The sequence below is a fragment of the Mangifera indica genome, chromosome 16 (assembly GCF_011075055.1).
Source record: "Mangifera indica cultivar Alphonso chromosome 16, CATAS_Mindica_2.1, whole genome shotgun sequence".
Classification (NCBI taxonomy): Eukaryota; Viridiplantae; Streptophyta; class Magnoliopsida; order Sapindales; family Anacardiaceae; genus Mangifera; species Mangifera indica.
Window position 1 is genome coordinate 1,424,236 of NC_058152.1, and position 14,737 is coordinate 1,438,972.

General features: G+C 32.9%; 2 protein-coding genes across 2 annotated transcripts; both read right to left on the reverse strand.

Annotated features, from left to right (window-relative positions):
- Positions 1-3,286: 3,286 nt before the first annotated feature.
- Positions 3,287-9,475, reverse strand: LOC123198535 (gamma carbonic anhydrase 1, mitochondrial). Its single transcript, XM_044613216.1, has 6 exons — positions 9,255-9,475; positions 8,059-8,202; positions 6,955-7,080; positions 6,702-6,853; positions 5,517-5,810; positions 3,287-3,666 (listed from the first exon to the last, which is right to left on the reverse strand). The coding sequence occupies exons 1-5, from the start codon at positions 9,367-9,369 to the stop codon at positions 5,532-5,534; spliced, it is 816 nt and encodes a 271-aa protein (XP_044469151.1). The 5' UTR covers positions 9,370-9,475; the 3' UTR covers positions 3,287-3,666; positions 5,517-5,531.
- A 1,392-nt stretch (positions 9,476-10,867) lies between these two features.
- On the reverse strand, positions 10,868-14,397 carry LOC123199768 (soluble inorganic pyrophosphatase 4-like). The gene is made up of 9 exons (XM_044614819.1): positions 14,228-14,397; positions 13,306-13,439; positions 13,105-13,133; positions 12,621-12,686; positions 12,026-12,133; positions 11,860-11,925; positions 11,507-11,627; positions 11,258-11,339; positions 10,868-11,107 (listed from the first exon to the last, which is right to left on the reverse strand). Exons 2-9 carry the CDS (start codon positions 13,418-13,420, stop codon positions 11,065-11,067), a joined length of 630 nt encoding a protein of 209 aa, XP_044470754.1. The 5' UTR covers positions 13,421-13,439; positions 14,228-14,397; the 3' UTR covers positions 10,868-11,064.
- Between the last annotated feature and the right edge of the window lie 340 nt (positions 14,398-14,737).

Consider the following 14,737-nt stretch of genomic DNA (forward strand, 5'->3'; position numbering starts at 1 on the left):
CTTTATATATACATATCATAGTTATCTGTATTTTACGATACATGATATGTATTCTATGATACGATACAATATAGAAAAAAAAATAATATATATCATAAGATGTATCAAATTAATACAATACAATAGATGTATTAAATGATACGATACATTTTATCGATACGGATCGATATACTTTTTTAAATAAAATGATGATGTATTAAAGATATTTATGAGAAATTTTAAAATTTTAAAGGTATTTATATATTTTCTAAAATAATGATATATTAATTATAATTTTTTATAATTTTATTAATATTTTATTTTTTAAAAGTTATATCATGTGATATAATACAATATGATTCTTAATATATAATACAAAAAATTAAGTTTTTAATATATAATATGATACGTAATAATTCGATTGTCATAATACATGTATATATGAAACTTTCGATTAAAAAAGAAAGGAAAAAAATGATTGGTGTTTGTGTATAATAATTAAAAACAGAGAATATTTATGGAACAATAATAAATACTTGCTTGGAAAACACTCTTAAACATTCCCTAAACAAACTACACAATTATGAATGATGAAAATGCAGATGGGAAAGAGGCTGAGGATGGTGGTAGCCATGTCTATTCCACATGAAAAAAATTCAACTCTTTTTTTTTTTTTTTCATATAATTTAATTTGATGGGCAAATTCACAGCCAATCATGAATAGAGGTGGTTGCAGCCAACGAACTGTCTAATAAAGAAAGGCCCACTGTTGCTATCAAATCAGAGGAAAATGAAGATGAAGGAAGAAGATTGGTTAGCGGAGAATTTGATAAACATGGCTACCCTTGCATACTGTTACTCCTAGCCCTGGCCAGCCACTTTGTGTTGATTGAGACTTGAGCTTAGCTTGTTCATATCCTCAAATGCTGCCAACAATTCCATTCTCATCCCCTTTGTGAACTTAATGCCAAATTAATAGTGGGATTGTAGAGATTACCAAGCATCCCTCATCCAATCAACCTTGAACAATATTCAGTTTGTATTTGATTCAAGTTGTATTGAGCTAGGAATCAGATCAAGTTGTATTGAGGTAATATATAATATTATTGAAAAATTCTTAGTAAGATGAATTGTCACAAGAGTGACCATTGTTATCAATAGGGAAAATACTATGACTAAATAGATAATAAATAAAACTTGAGCTGAGTTAAAATTTCAATTTGAATTTAACTAATTCCAACCAAGTTAGCTTAGATCTAATCCGCCTATAATGTGTTTTTTAGAGATGACAATGAGAAGGGGAAGGACATGGATGACTATTCCCTCCTAGTTGTCGTCTTTGAAAGATGGGATACATCATCATTTTTGCCTCGTCTCCACTATAGGTATTAAGGGAATTGTTCTCCTTTATTTGTGGGGAATAAATTTCTCCCCTTTCAGTCCTTTTCATTATCCCTCTCTGTTTACTCTGCTTAAGTATTATCATCGTAATTATATTGTGGTAAACAATTAAAACTATGAAAAATATTTTCATAAATTATATTGCCTAGAGGAATTGTTCTTAGTCCCCCTCCCCTTTCTCTTGCTTATGTTGGGAAATTCTTTCCTTTTTCAAAAACTGATCAGGATGAAAACCTTACTTTTAAAACATCAAGTTGTCATGCTTCTTCCAATGTTAAAGATTATCTTGACTGGCTCATATTGTTTTTTTTTTTTTTTTGTAATAAAAAACTTATCCGAATTAGATTACTTATTTAGAATAGAACTAATTACATCGGATTAATCCCAATAATTATTAAATTAGATAAATAAAAAATTTAATCTTATAATATTATCAAAAAAAAAAATAAATTTATATCTTTTTATATATATGAAAATTTTTTTTTTTACTACTCTGATTATTCGTTGAGAGTTTGCCCTTATTATTTGTCTTCTCTCGTTGCTGGAAAACACAAGCTTCTTGGAGTCCGAATGCAACTGATTTCTCGGGCGGCTGTCCCCCTAGTAGCTCAAAATAAAATATTTGAATAGAATACTTTCCTTTCTCCCACAGTACACATATCTGGTATTCCAAAGATTAAAAGAAGATACACATACCTTAAAAATAAAGCCAAGATTCAAAATGTTCCCAGTCTTATCTATAACCAAAGAGACAAATCAAACACATATTCTTCTAATTTTTTTGACACGAAAACTTGGCAGGGAGAAAGTGTGATTTAGAAGACATTTTATGAGGAATTAGCAGTCTCAAGAAAAGTTAAGATAGCCATAGGTTTCCTGGAATTCTGGGACCCTTATGTTTGCCACTTTATGTCAGTCAGTCACTTGTTTTCAAAGCTCAAAAGGCAATCATTCTAATCTTACACTTGGGAAATGTTTTTGTTTTGTTTAAATCTTGTAAGTACCTTGTCTGTCTATTGTTTTACAACCATGCAAAGGCAAATCCAGTATACAGATATAGAGTACCCAGTCACATGCATGTGACATGTCTGCTAACCTAACAAGCTGCAAGTGAAACCATGATTTTATCTTCTAGAGTGGACTGAATTCTAATTGAGCTGAACTTAAATATAAATAAGTTTAAGTTTGGTTCAGTTTGAAAAAGTTAAACTTGAGCTCAGGTTAGGATTCAACAAATTCTTCTTAAACCAATTTGAGTTTGATTTGATTTGAAAGAGGTCAAACTCAAGTTTGATCTATTCAACTATAGTACTGAGTTGAGTGAGAGTTTGGATTTGGCCCGATACTATAGCTGAGTCAAAATCAATCAAAATAATGTTGTTTTAATATGTAGTAAACAAAATGACATAATTTTAGCCTATTCGAATTAGTTTTTTAGACTCTCAAGCTTGATGAGTCTCCAAACTCAAATTTAATAATATAAAACTCTTAGGGTCAAACTTGTCTAAGTTAAGCTTGTTTTAAACTTATTTGAATCAAACTAATCAATGGGTTGAACCAACTCAGTTCCAATCCACCCTTATTATGAAGGGCCCTCAACTTCACTCTATTCATCTCATCAATGATAAGTTCCTAAGGGTGGATTAAATTTGAGCAAGCTCAATACAAATCCATAATACAAATGAATTGATTTTAAATTAGAGTTTCAATTCGATAATTCAGTTTGAAATTAATTTATTTGTCTATCAAATAATACTATTTATCATAACAGTAATACTGTTTACCTATTTGATAATTCTTTTGATAACATTATATATTAACTTAAATTATAAATACGATTCAAGCTCGAACCTATCTTAGACTCAATTTGCAGCGATACCACCCTTAATAATAACTCATCCGTGGGTGTGACATCCTACTAAAATATATGAAGAAGAAGTAGCCATTTTGGTTTGAAAATTACAAATTCAAAATTGAATAATGTTCATGCATATGGGTTGGCAATTGGCATGGTAAGTGGGGAACAGGCAGAGTTGGGCATAAATAGAATAGTTTTGGAGCTGTACCAAAATTAGTCAATGCTATTGATGCTGATTAGAGAGACAACAAATGGCTCGGTAAAGAAACAAAACAAAATAGTACAAATAAGTTGGCCCCAGAATCCCAGCTGAATTGTGTTTGAGAAGAGTGAAAAAGCATGTTCCTTCCTGGTGACCTGAGCTGGGCAATTAAAAATCTCGCTGTCTGCTCAAGAAGAATATGCATCAAGCTTCTCCACCTCTGCCCCCTATGGTCAAATAAAATTGATAAAATATTAAAATTTATAAAAAGAAACACTAAATTTAAATTTCTATCATATTTTTGAAATTCTGATAAACCCAGTACAATAATTATAGGTGTGATCACTTTATTCAAAGTTTATTTGAACAGAGTTCCCAGTAACAAAAAAAAAAAAATTTCACCATCTCTAATCAATTTACCTTTTGCTGTAATTTTGGGTCACCAGTTTTGAAGCATTTAACTTTGACAATATAATGAAGATGCCATTATTAAAGAAAGTGACTCTTGTGTATTTTACAAAATATCGAAAGACAAGTAAACTTCAAGTTGAAAAATGGCTATGATTTTGAATCATTCATTTGATCATTGATAATGGCCGACGAAAACTATTATTATAGGAGTAATTGAATAATTAAATGATAGATCATCATGTAATTAGAAATATATATATTATTTTATTTTATTTTAAATAGTAATTAGCAAACGGGTGTATACAGAAAATGAGGGGCGGTGTATATAGATAGCATCTGACCAAATTAAGATGAAAGGACCCAATAGGTAAGTCCATTAATTAGATTGGATCTGCCCAAGAGAAGAGAACCTCTTAAATCCTACCCATCGTGTAGGGATGATGGGTTGACGTATTTTTCTGTTAAAATCCATGAATTTGTTTGGTAATAAAATTATATATACATATTTTTGGTATATAATTTAGGTACATACAGATAATATGTCATTATATGATTGAATGATTTTGAATTAAAGATAAAGTAAAACAACACACAATCCCATAATGACATTCTATTTATGTAACTCAATTATATACCAAAAGTATATATCTCAAGTATATACACATAAAATGGATCATTGTTTAGATTTCAGGTTTCGATCAAATAATGTAGGAAAGGAGGAAGAAGAAGGTTGAAAGCGTTTAAAGAATTTCACAAAAAATGACAAACTAATAAAAACCTAGCAGTTTTCGTTACAAAAGTAGACAACTGTTCAACAAATAAAGTTTTCAAACATTAAAAGATGAAAAATCGTTGTTTCATCAAAATTCGGGTGGGTTATAGTTATTTGACATATTTTATTTTGAACTGGTTCATGTCTCTAATCTATGATTGTATTTGACTTAAGTTGTTTAAGTTCAAAGCACACCTTAAATCAAACAAACCAACATTGAGTGTGTTTCCATAATGAACCGAGTTTGAATTTACTTTAATTGAATCTAAAATTAAATTATTTTCAAGTTAAGTTCAAACTTCAACTCGTTAATCTCAACTTAATCTAAAGTTAGACCTTTTAAATTCAAATTGATCTTAAACTGAGTTTTATTCGGATTCGGCCCATGTGTGGGTTATATACTTCCTAATGTAGTAGACTACTCCCTATTTCGCTGGTGTAATAGACTACTCCCTAAATTTATGATCATGTCTGGGTTATCTACTCCCTAATGTGATGTAATAGATGCATTCTTTTCAAGGAAAAAAGATATGTCCACGGAAAAAAATAAAAACCTCTCTGCACCCAATTGCATGGTCCAAATGTTTAAATTAGTATTCTTTATTTCCGGTAAACAAATGCAGAAGAATTGTGCTCTAATCGTACAAATCCATTAGAGACGGTTTTAGCTGACCAAAACACCCAAAACATATGTTCCATTATAGAGGAAAATGCAGTTTCTAAAACCAAAGTGAATGACAACAACCATTTATGCCTGAAATGCACATCACTTGACCTCTGACATTTCGGCATGCTTCAAAATGTGATTGGAATTAAAAAGCATCCATTTCCTATGAATCCCGCAGTTGGACTAAATATCCACTGACTTTGAATTTCAAGAGAAATAGCCTTACCAGGATTAATCGCGTTTAAGCTGTTTTTGGCACTTTGTTGGGCATAATATTATCAGGAAGGATAAGCTCTGGAGGTGTTTCACGAACAACACCAAGCATTGAATCATATGCCTCATCACGACGAGCAAATTTCTTGCGAAGCATCTTCTCAAACTCAATTTCATCAAAGCTCTTTGCATTTTCAGCTGCATGAACCTGGGCTAAGTTAGAATAATTTAAGGCTGACTGAGAGATGAAGGCAATCTCTTCTTCTGTGAGCTTCCTTAGGAACTTTGCCGGATTACCTGCCCAAACCTGTAGCCAGTAAAAATTTGTTTATCAACAATTCTGGAACCATAACAACTCCAATTTCCAGCCATGGTCATTATGGAAAGAGAAACTGCAATTTCAGGTCATATTAGAAATTAAATGAACAAAACCAATGGTTAATATGAAACCATCCAACCGGCTGAATCTACTGCATCAACTTCAATATAAATAATTACATTAAAAAACTACTAAATAAACCAGCTTTGAGAAAGCATTCGTCACTATGAGAGTTTTCAAAACCCTAAAAAAACAAAAAATGAAAGTAGACATTCCGCCTGTCTGATAACCAGCTGGAAGAAGTAACTAACTAGTGTTGCTGAGACCTAACAGTAATGTATTTCCGTGTGAAACCTGAAGTTTCCAGGACAATTACTTCAACCATGAGAAAAAAAAAGGAGAAAGCAGTAACAACTAATTCTTCCAATTACTTCAACCAGCCCATGAAATTAGAAAGTCGTATAGACTTCATCAGACATCAGCAAACCACAATATTATGATCAATGAAAAAGCAGATTTGGAAAAATAAGAGGTAAAAAAATAACATCAGTATGTATATCACAGAAAAAGGTCACTAGGATAAAACCAGTGAACAAATCAGGCACAGGGCAGCACTGGATTACCTAAGTCTCTATTATGAAGTATTCTATTACCAATATGATATCTGTTATACACTATTGTCTTAATATTAACGGTTAGTCTCACATTCAGAACATAACTAAGTCCTTTCTTAGATATGCTGATTCACCAAAGAGTCCAAGTTTCATTTGAACATATAGCCTGAAGCAACTTACCGTAGCTATTGCACAGCTTTATCATTTTAATATTCTTATAAATCTTTACACCATAAAATTTTTCATTTATTCCATTAATACAAACCTCACCACAAGGAATTTTGGTATTCTGCCTTACAAGAGCGCCGGCAGCCACCATCGCATGCTTCTCAACATAAACTCCATCCAGCAAGGTTGCACCCATACCAACAAATGCATCATCTTCAACAGTACATCCATGCAAGGTAGCACTATGACCTGTCCATTACAAAACCATAATTATAGATTCAAGACACTTTAATAAAAAACTCCATGCAGGGCATTGTTGACATTTCAAAGGTGTATCACTCATGACTCACCGACAGTAACATTGTCTCCAATGATAGTTGGTAAAACCTTCCCAGCTAAATTTGATTTTGCTACATGAACAAGGGAATTGTCCTGAATATTTGTTCCAGAACCGACGCTTATTCTGTTAACATCACCTGAACACATAAAAGCACAATCAAAACAAGAACCATAGAAATCTACAAACTGCTTGTGCTAATACACACACAGAAAAAAAGAAGACTAACAACTCAAATGATATGAGCGGAAAAAAATAAATCATTTGAAAACAGTCATAAGCAAACTGGCTTCAAAAATAAATAAAGTTCATTTTACGACATTGCTTATAACTTTGTACAACAGCTGCATTCTTATTTTAATTTATGTTCAGCATTTCCTCATTTTCTATTGAACTACAAGAATCAAAAGAAAGGTGAAAATAACATAAAATTTTTTCAATGACCAATTTAAACTTCAAGACTCTATCCAATGAAATTGTGTCATTGAGCACACAAGTTAGCATGTCACAGTAAGGCACCAGCGGAATTAATTATGCCAAATACTGAGATAATAGCACCAAAGTTTTTTTAGGACTAATCATCCAACAATCTACAGTATTCATGTCTCCAACATCAGAATGCCTTTTGAATACTCCAGGAAGAGATTTAAGAATTAACACATTTTTCATGCAATTTCCATTAAAAGTAAATATTCTTAGTTTTGTTACCAATCACAGAGGATGTTTCCCAACACTCTATTTTATCTTAAAGTTTTTCTAATGCGCATTAAGGGCACATTATAATGACTAAAATTGAAAGAATCAAATAAAGTAATTTGATTTAATATTTCCTCAAATATGTCCAGCATCCTGGTTAAGAATCAAAGCTCGGAGAATCAGCTCATCAACAGAAACACATAATTCTTTGATCCATATTTCCTGTAGAGTTATGTCCCCACTTCAATCAATATCATACTTCTTTATAGCATGAAACCCAAGAAGGATGCAACTGATAGTCAAACTGATTTAGGATTGTAATTCAGAAAATATGATTTTGCATACTACTTATTAAGATCTCAACAAAAGGGTGAAACGAATTTAAGAATTTCCATCAAGGGGGATTAACATGCTGGCTTACCTCTCAAAACACACCCATACCAAACGGACGAACCTCTGCCCACCTCAACATCACCGATTATAGATGCACCAGGGGCTACAAATGCATCCTTATCAACAACAGGGGCTTTGTCAAATATGTTCATGAGAGTCCGATGCCTAGACACTTCCATAACCAGAAGCAAGAATCAGTTAGATATGTATAAGACCTCACAAGTGAATTGAGGTGCAGTTTTGTAAAAAAAATAAATAAAGAAAAACACCAATAAGCCAAATAAGACTTAATAAGGAACTTCATGTACAAATAGCCAAATATGATTTTGATATATTGTATTTGGAAAAATGCCTGGCTTAGATTTTGTAAGAGAAAACATTTAGAAAAGAAAGGTGTATTAGTTCAGATGTACATGAAAATGAACTTAGCAAAAAAGGAGCATGAATAACTTAATGGCCAATTGCTCGACAAAAACCAAACACCTCAGGAAAGGAAACTGGCTAGATATCATAGCTTCTTCCAGATTTAACTGTTTTATAGAATCATACAGAATACTGTAGCACCTGAAACACAGCCATAAAAAAATCCCAGCTAATCTAAGCCATAAATAACAATAATAGAACCCGTGCAAATTAACCAAAATATCAAAGCTACAAACAACTCAATCTAAAATCCAAGTTATTAAAAAAGCTGAATCCAAAATTCAGCATATGATCACATCATGAAATCCAGGTGGAATTAAAGCAATAAATATCTAGGTCTTTATCCTCCTTCCTAGGTGGAATTTGAAAACCATCCCATACAAACCCCTAATTCATTTCTCTAGAATCTCATTTACAAATACAAAACTATCCACTGCCAATCCAGATACATAATTTCCTTTCCCACAAAATTTTACCAATTGAAGAAAGGGCCAAAAGTTGAGCACAAACAATTAAAAAAGTATTTAACTTCTGAGAAACCAAGCAGAGCCCAAAGCTTAGCGTCACTATACATGATCATCCATCACTAATCTAAAAACACAATCAACAACAATCAATAAAATACAACAGTCACATTACAATTCCCAAACAGAAGGAAAATCCAAAAATAATTCATTATTCGCTGATCCGAAAGAAAATTCAAAAACGCACAAAACATGGGGCTTTTAGTAAACAAACTACACTAACATTACAAAGACAAAGAAAATAGCGAAATGTTCTAAGGGAATATCTGAGACATACGTTGTTCTTGAAAGTAGTAATTGCCCTGGAGGCGACAACCAAGACGATCAAGGGCTTGACCGGTTTCCCGGATCCAAAAGCCGACGGAGTATATGGCTTTCCCTAACGTTCCCATCGTCTGAGCTCAGATCAACGGTTCTGATTTACAGAAGAAGTACAGATTAAGCTACTATGATGAGTGGACTATCTGAAAATGGAGGAAGGGACTGTGTTGGCTGTCCTTCAGAATGACAATGGGCCTTTCTCTACAGTTGCTTCTCCTACAGTTCCTCGACATAACCAATCAAATCCTGACACGTGTATTTGTGCAATTGTATCGTTAAGGAAGACAATTTTTTAAGTTTGGCTCGACTCATATTCATTTACCTTTAGTGTGTAACAGTATTCATTCAGTACATCAAGTAGTAACTTATCATAGGTGAAACCCATCAATCATGGAATGAGATTATAAAAAGGTTAAAAAATTTAACAAACACTCAGTTAGGGTTAAATTTTAATCGAATTGATTTGAACTCATATGCTAACTTGACTCAAACAAGTTTAAAATGAGTTTAACTAATGTGAGTTCGAACTTAAGAGTATTTAGTATGTCAAATTTGCGAGTTTGAAAAAGTTTGATTCAAATGGATTAAAATGATATCATTTTAATAAATATACATTAAAACGATATTCTTTTGATTGATTTTGATTCAATTACAATACCAAATCAAGCTCAACTCATGCTCGATTTAATACTGTAGTTAAACTTAAGCTCAACTCAAATCAAACTAAACTCAAATTTGTTTCAAAGGGGCTCATTGAGCTCGAACTTGGGCTTGAGTTCAACCTTTCAAATCGAGTCAAACTTAAATTTAATTCAGATTGAATTCAACCTTATCAAAATCTCTGTACTGACAACTGACAATATTATTCAAGTGTTGAAATCCTAGTTTAACATCAAATTGGCTTTTAATTACTGTGATTTTCATATATTATAAAGGATAAATATAGTTAAAATTGTGATATCATTCACAATGATATAAATTATTAATATCATTCAATAAGATAAACCGGTTAACAAAATAACAATATTAATACACAAGTAAATCTTAAGGAAATAGACGGAATTTTAATTCTTGATTAATATATTATAATTTGAATTATCAAAACTCATTCCTTTTTATAGACTATTTTTCTTAATAAGAAAATTTATTAAATCAAGACATTATAATTAGAAATATTAAACAAAATTAATTAAAATTAAGAATATTAATTAACTCCAAACTCCATTAAATTTATGTTTTAGATAAATTCTTGTCACCTTGTCATGTCACTAAGCACACTGCCACGTCAATTGCCCATCATTCACAATTGTCACGTCATTATCCACTCTTGCTTGCCTTTTCCAAAAATCTCTTTCCTACTTTGAAACCTTTTTTGACCTCTTTTCTCTTCATACCTTAACCTTCCTATCCCTCTGCGAGTTGAATGCATTGGTCCATCGATATACTTGTAGAAATTATTAGCCAACAAAAGAAATGAATGGTATCTTATCCATTTAGCATTTTAGTCTCCTTTTCCAAGTCTCACCACACAACACAAATTTAAGCAGCTTCATCAGTGTACAGGATTCATATATCAAGCTCAAGTGAATTGATGACACTTCTTTCCCAAAACATGCAGTCAGTATTTTACAGATACATAGACGTGGTGCTGTTCAAATCATGCACAGGCAGTTGAATGTTGAAAAGTATTTTACAGATTCAACATACAAGCACTAAAGCAGAAAACTGAGATTTGGTTCCACAGACATGCAGATAGAATCAAAGCTTCACTGCCTCAAGCTCTCAACAATGTACGCTGCGTACAGATCCCTGCAACACCAAATATGTCCATGTAAGCTAGCAATAACAGGTTATAGATTTGACAAACAAATAAAACACAACTTCAAACCGTAAATATCAGGACATGAACGATCGAGAAGAAATCGAGTTTAGTTTTCTTAAAAGAATGAAATGGCTCACATTGAGTATTTGATAGCCTCAATTGCAGCCTCTGCAGGCAGGAAGTCCTCCACATCAACTTTCTTGTTCTCATTCTTCTTGTCTGTTATTTACAACCAGTATAGGATAAACAATGTAGAGAGTATATTTTGACAGATTTATATGCTTTGAAGGTAATAAATGCATATTGAGCTTAATCACTCATAAGTAAATGGTAGTACAAACAATAAAACTACAAGAGAGTTGGGTCCAATTTGAGCAAATGGATACAGTCCTCAAAGAAACGGCGTATTTCAGCCAATCTATGAGGCGGTATCTCCTTGATGTCTTTGTAGTGGCGGAATTCAGGATCATCCTCACACACTGCGATAATCTTGTCATCCTTTTCACCCTGCAACAAAGATTTTGTTACTGATTTAACAACTAACTTTACAGTAGAATGCCTAGCAGAAAATTTTCAAGAGGGATTTCAAAGAGATTAGATTCTCTCATCACTAATTGTAACATAAGGAACTAGGTCTGAGTACATCCTCGGATAGCCAGTTATGTTTTTATTTAAACAAGAGCACCAATTAGGTGTGGATACTTAACTCAAACATAGGGCAAGATAAAATCCTTTCTACCTGATCAATCATTGGCATCAGACCGATGGCACGGCAACGGAGGAAGCATCCAGGGAGCACGGGTTCCTAGACAAGAATACCCAGGATCTTGTTAGTTAACTTGGCGGAAACTTGAAGATCCGATATTACGTTTATCATGCCAAACTCAAAGTGAAAAGGCTTCTACCTGCATCAGTATGAGGACATCCATTGGGTCACTATCCTCACAAATTGTTCTTGGGATGAAACCATAGTTGTGAGGATACACGACTGATGAGTAAAGGACGCGATCAACCTGTTATTAGAAACTTCAATGATTTTTTAATGTGTAATATTGGTATGCATAAATTAAACATAGATGAAACACCTGCACCATATCAATACTAGGGAAGATTGATATATCGGAATGACAGATTTTTCATGGTCATTTCATGGCATTACTGCATGAAGATTTAAAAGGAAGATAAATAAAATGTCAACTTTTTTTGTCTATTTGTAAAACACCGTAGTATGGCACAAACAAAAAAAAAGAAAAAGAAACTTTTGATACATTACTGCAATATCCGAAATTTTGACGAAAAATTCATTACTGGTATACTGAGCCTATTAATTAGATGTTTGTTCATATTAATGACTACCAATTAAAGAGTCTAACATGATAAGCTGAAACAAAAAATTACATAACCTTGTTGTCAGGAAGAATGCACAAAATTTTAACAGCAATATATTATATTTAATTCAAGGTTTGAAGGAAATTTAAGAAAAGAAGATGAGAATTTCACTTTTATAAGACCACTAGTCTTGTCCAGTTCGTATTTCACTTTACTCCCCTTGCCAATCTCTACGACCTGCAGCAGAGATTTACATTATGATATGGAAGCATGAATTTGTTTTGGAGAAAATCCTGCATAACACTGACAAGACCAACATTATATGAAAAAACACCAAAGCTCAGAATCAGCAAGCTACTTCAAGTGAAATTTGGGGGAAATATAACTCCAAAGATGTCACCATAACCCTTTTCTCCACATATTCATTACAAAATGCAGCCCCACTGGATACTACCTTGAAAAAAGTACTTTCTCTTCCACCAGATTTATATGTAAATAAAAAGCAGTCAAATTTCAATAACTTCCCCTAGATTGAAATTCTACAGAAGCTGCATCAGATGGTTCATGGGTCCCCAATTAATATATCTTTTTTCATAATTTCAATGTTCTTCCAAAAGTTCAAAGTAACACAGATTAAAGAAAACAAAATACTTACACAGTTACAGATCAAGGGTGCCCCTGGTCCTGCAAAGATTTAAACATAAACAACAGTCACGCACAGATGTCTGCAAGATGAGAATGTTCGCCAGTTCAAGTAAAGACCTTAGTATAAGTTGGAAGGTTGAAATTTGAAAGCTACAAACTAGGAGAGTTGCCTATATAAATTTGGAATAATTGGAGACAAGTATTATTTTACCAATCTCTAGGTCATGCCAGGGATGAGCAGCAACGGATCTTCGTGACATTGAAGAGAGAATCCTCTCATTCAAAGTAACTGGAATGGTCGAATTCTCTCCAATCTTTGAAGACATATCGAGGCAACTAAAAGCACTTAAATCGACCAACAACAAAGGAAAATAAAAACGAACAAAGTCACAAACATGGTCTGATTAGTTCATATAACACAAGGTAGAGAACAAGAGAAGTAATATTCTTCAAATATTGATCGAGAAAACAAGCTAAATTGAATATGGAAAAATAAAAGTAAACTTAAACACTACTGCAAATCCTACTGGTGTCAACCAGATACACAAAAATAAATGAATGGTCAGACATACAGGAAAGAAAGAAAACTTTTAGTGCACAAATTTCAAACACAAACAGTTAACAGATTCTCCAAATTCATAACAAATGAATTCAGAAGTAAACCACAGAAAGCTTACAAATAACATTGTCAAGCATAAACTATCTTACAAATCCAGGCTGGTATAAGTCTGACCAAAACAGACAAAGATATATATCCGACATTATAAAAGTTTACAAGTAGCAATTAACACATAATCTGGAGAGCCAAAAATGGTGATAATACTATCCGTTTCTCTTTAAAATAAAAGAATACCGAAAGCCATAAATAAAGCTTAATTTTTTTTTTTAAAAAAGGGAAAACACTGGTCCTTTGAAAAGCTAAAGGGTAACCCACATGCGCATACATTAACGAACAAATTATACAAATACTAACATGGAAAACAAAAATTGCACAAATGGGTATGAGTGAAAATCAACCTTACATGACAAACAATATTAGCATGAAAGCCATCAGATAAGATCTTAAAACAATTTTTCCAACTGGGATTTCCATGTATGAAATCAATGAATGAATAATGGAATCGGAAACTCACAACTCAACACTCTGAAACAGCAATAGCGATAAAGCTCTAGCTTTTATAGCCGATTTCCACTCTTTTGGAGCGTCCTCGCAACTTTGTAGAGAAACGGTGAGACGAAGTGAAAGCTCGGCAGCAACTGTGGTTTTGCTAATTTATGCAAGGTGGAAGAAGACGCTGGAGTGAAAGAAAGCTTCACAGGCCATGGGCCTGTTTCAGCGGCCAGCTACGCTGAATTTTGACCGTTGGATTAAACAAGTTGATCCGACGGTTGTAAATGTGGATAATGTGTGTGGTGTCGTGTCTCTGTCTGGTAGAAGCAACAGAGCTTAAGACTTTTTTAATTGCAATCAAAACAGTTCCACTGTTGAGCAACAAGTCAAACTATACAAGTAGTTTATTGTCAAACGTGGCGTCTGTTGATTGGTCCACGAGTTAATTCTTAATAATATTGTATTCACATGGCATGGACTTAGGCTTGGGAGAAAGTCAATACCCAGCATGGGACATTAACATATATTAATA

Bases quoted from the DNA above. Each gene is read 5' to 3' on its own strand.
- LOC123198535 (XM_044613216.1), bottom strand. From the start codon at position 9,369: ATGGGAACGTTAGGGAAAGCCATATACTCCGTCGGCTTTTGGATCCGG. The intron at 8,203-9,254 runs GTATGTCTCAGA...TGGTTATGGAAG, and splicing joins TTACTACTTTCAAGAACAAC to TGTCTAGGCATCGGACTCTC. The intron at 7,081-8,058 runs GTAAGCCAGCAT...TTATGTGTTCAG, and splicing joins GTATGGGTGTGTTTTGAGAG to GTGATGTTAACAGAATAAGC.
- LOC123199768 (XM_044614819.1), bottom strand. From the start codon at position 13,420: ATGTCTTCAAAGATTGGAGAGAATTCGACCATTCCAGTTACTTTGAAT. The intron at 13,134-13,305 runs GTAAAATAATAC...AAATCTTTGCAG, and splicing joins CTGGCATGACCTAGAGATTG to GACCAGGGGCACCCTTGATC. The intron at 11,628-11,859 runs GTAGAAAGGATT...TCTTTGTTGCAG, and splicing joins TGATGCCAATGATTGATCAG to GGTGAAAAGGATGACAAGAT.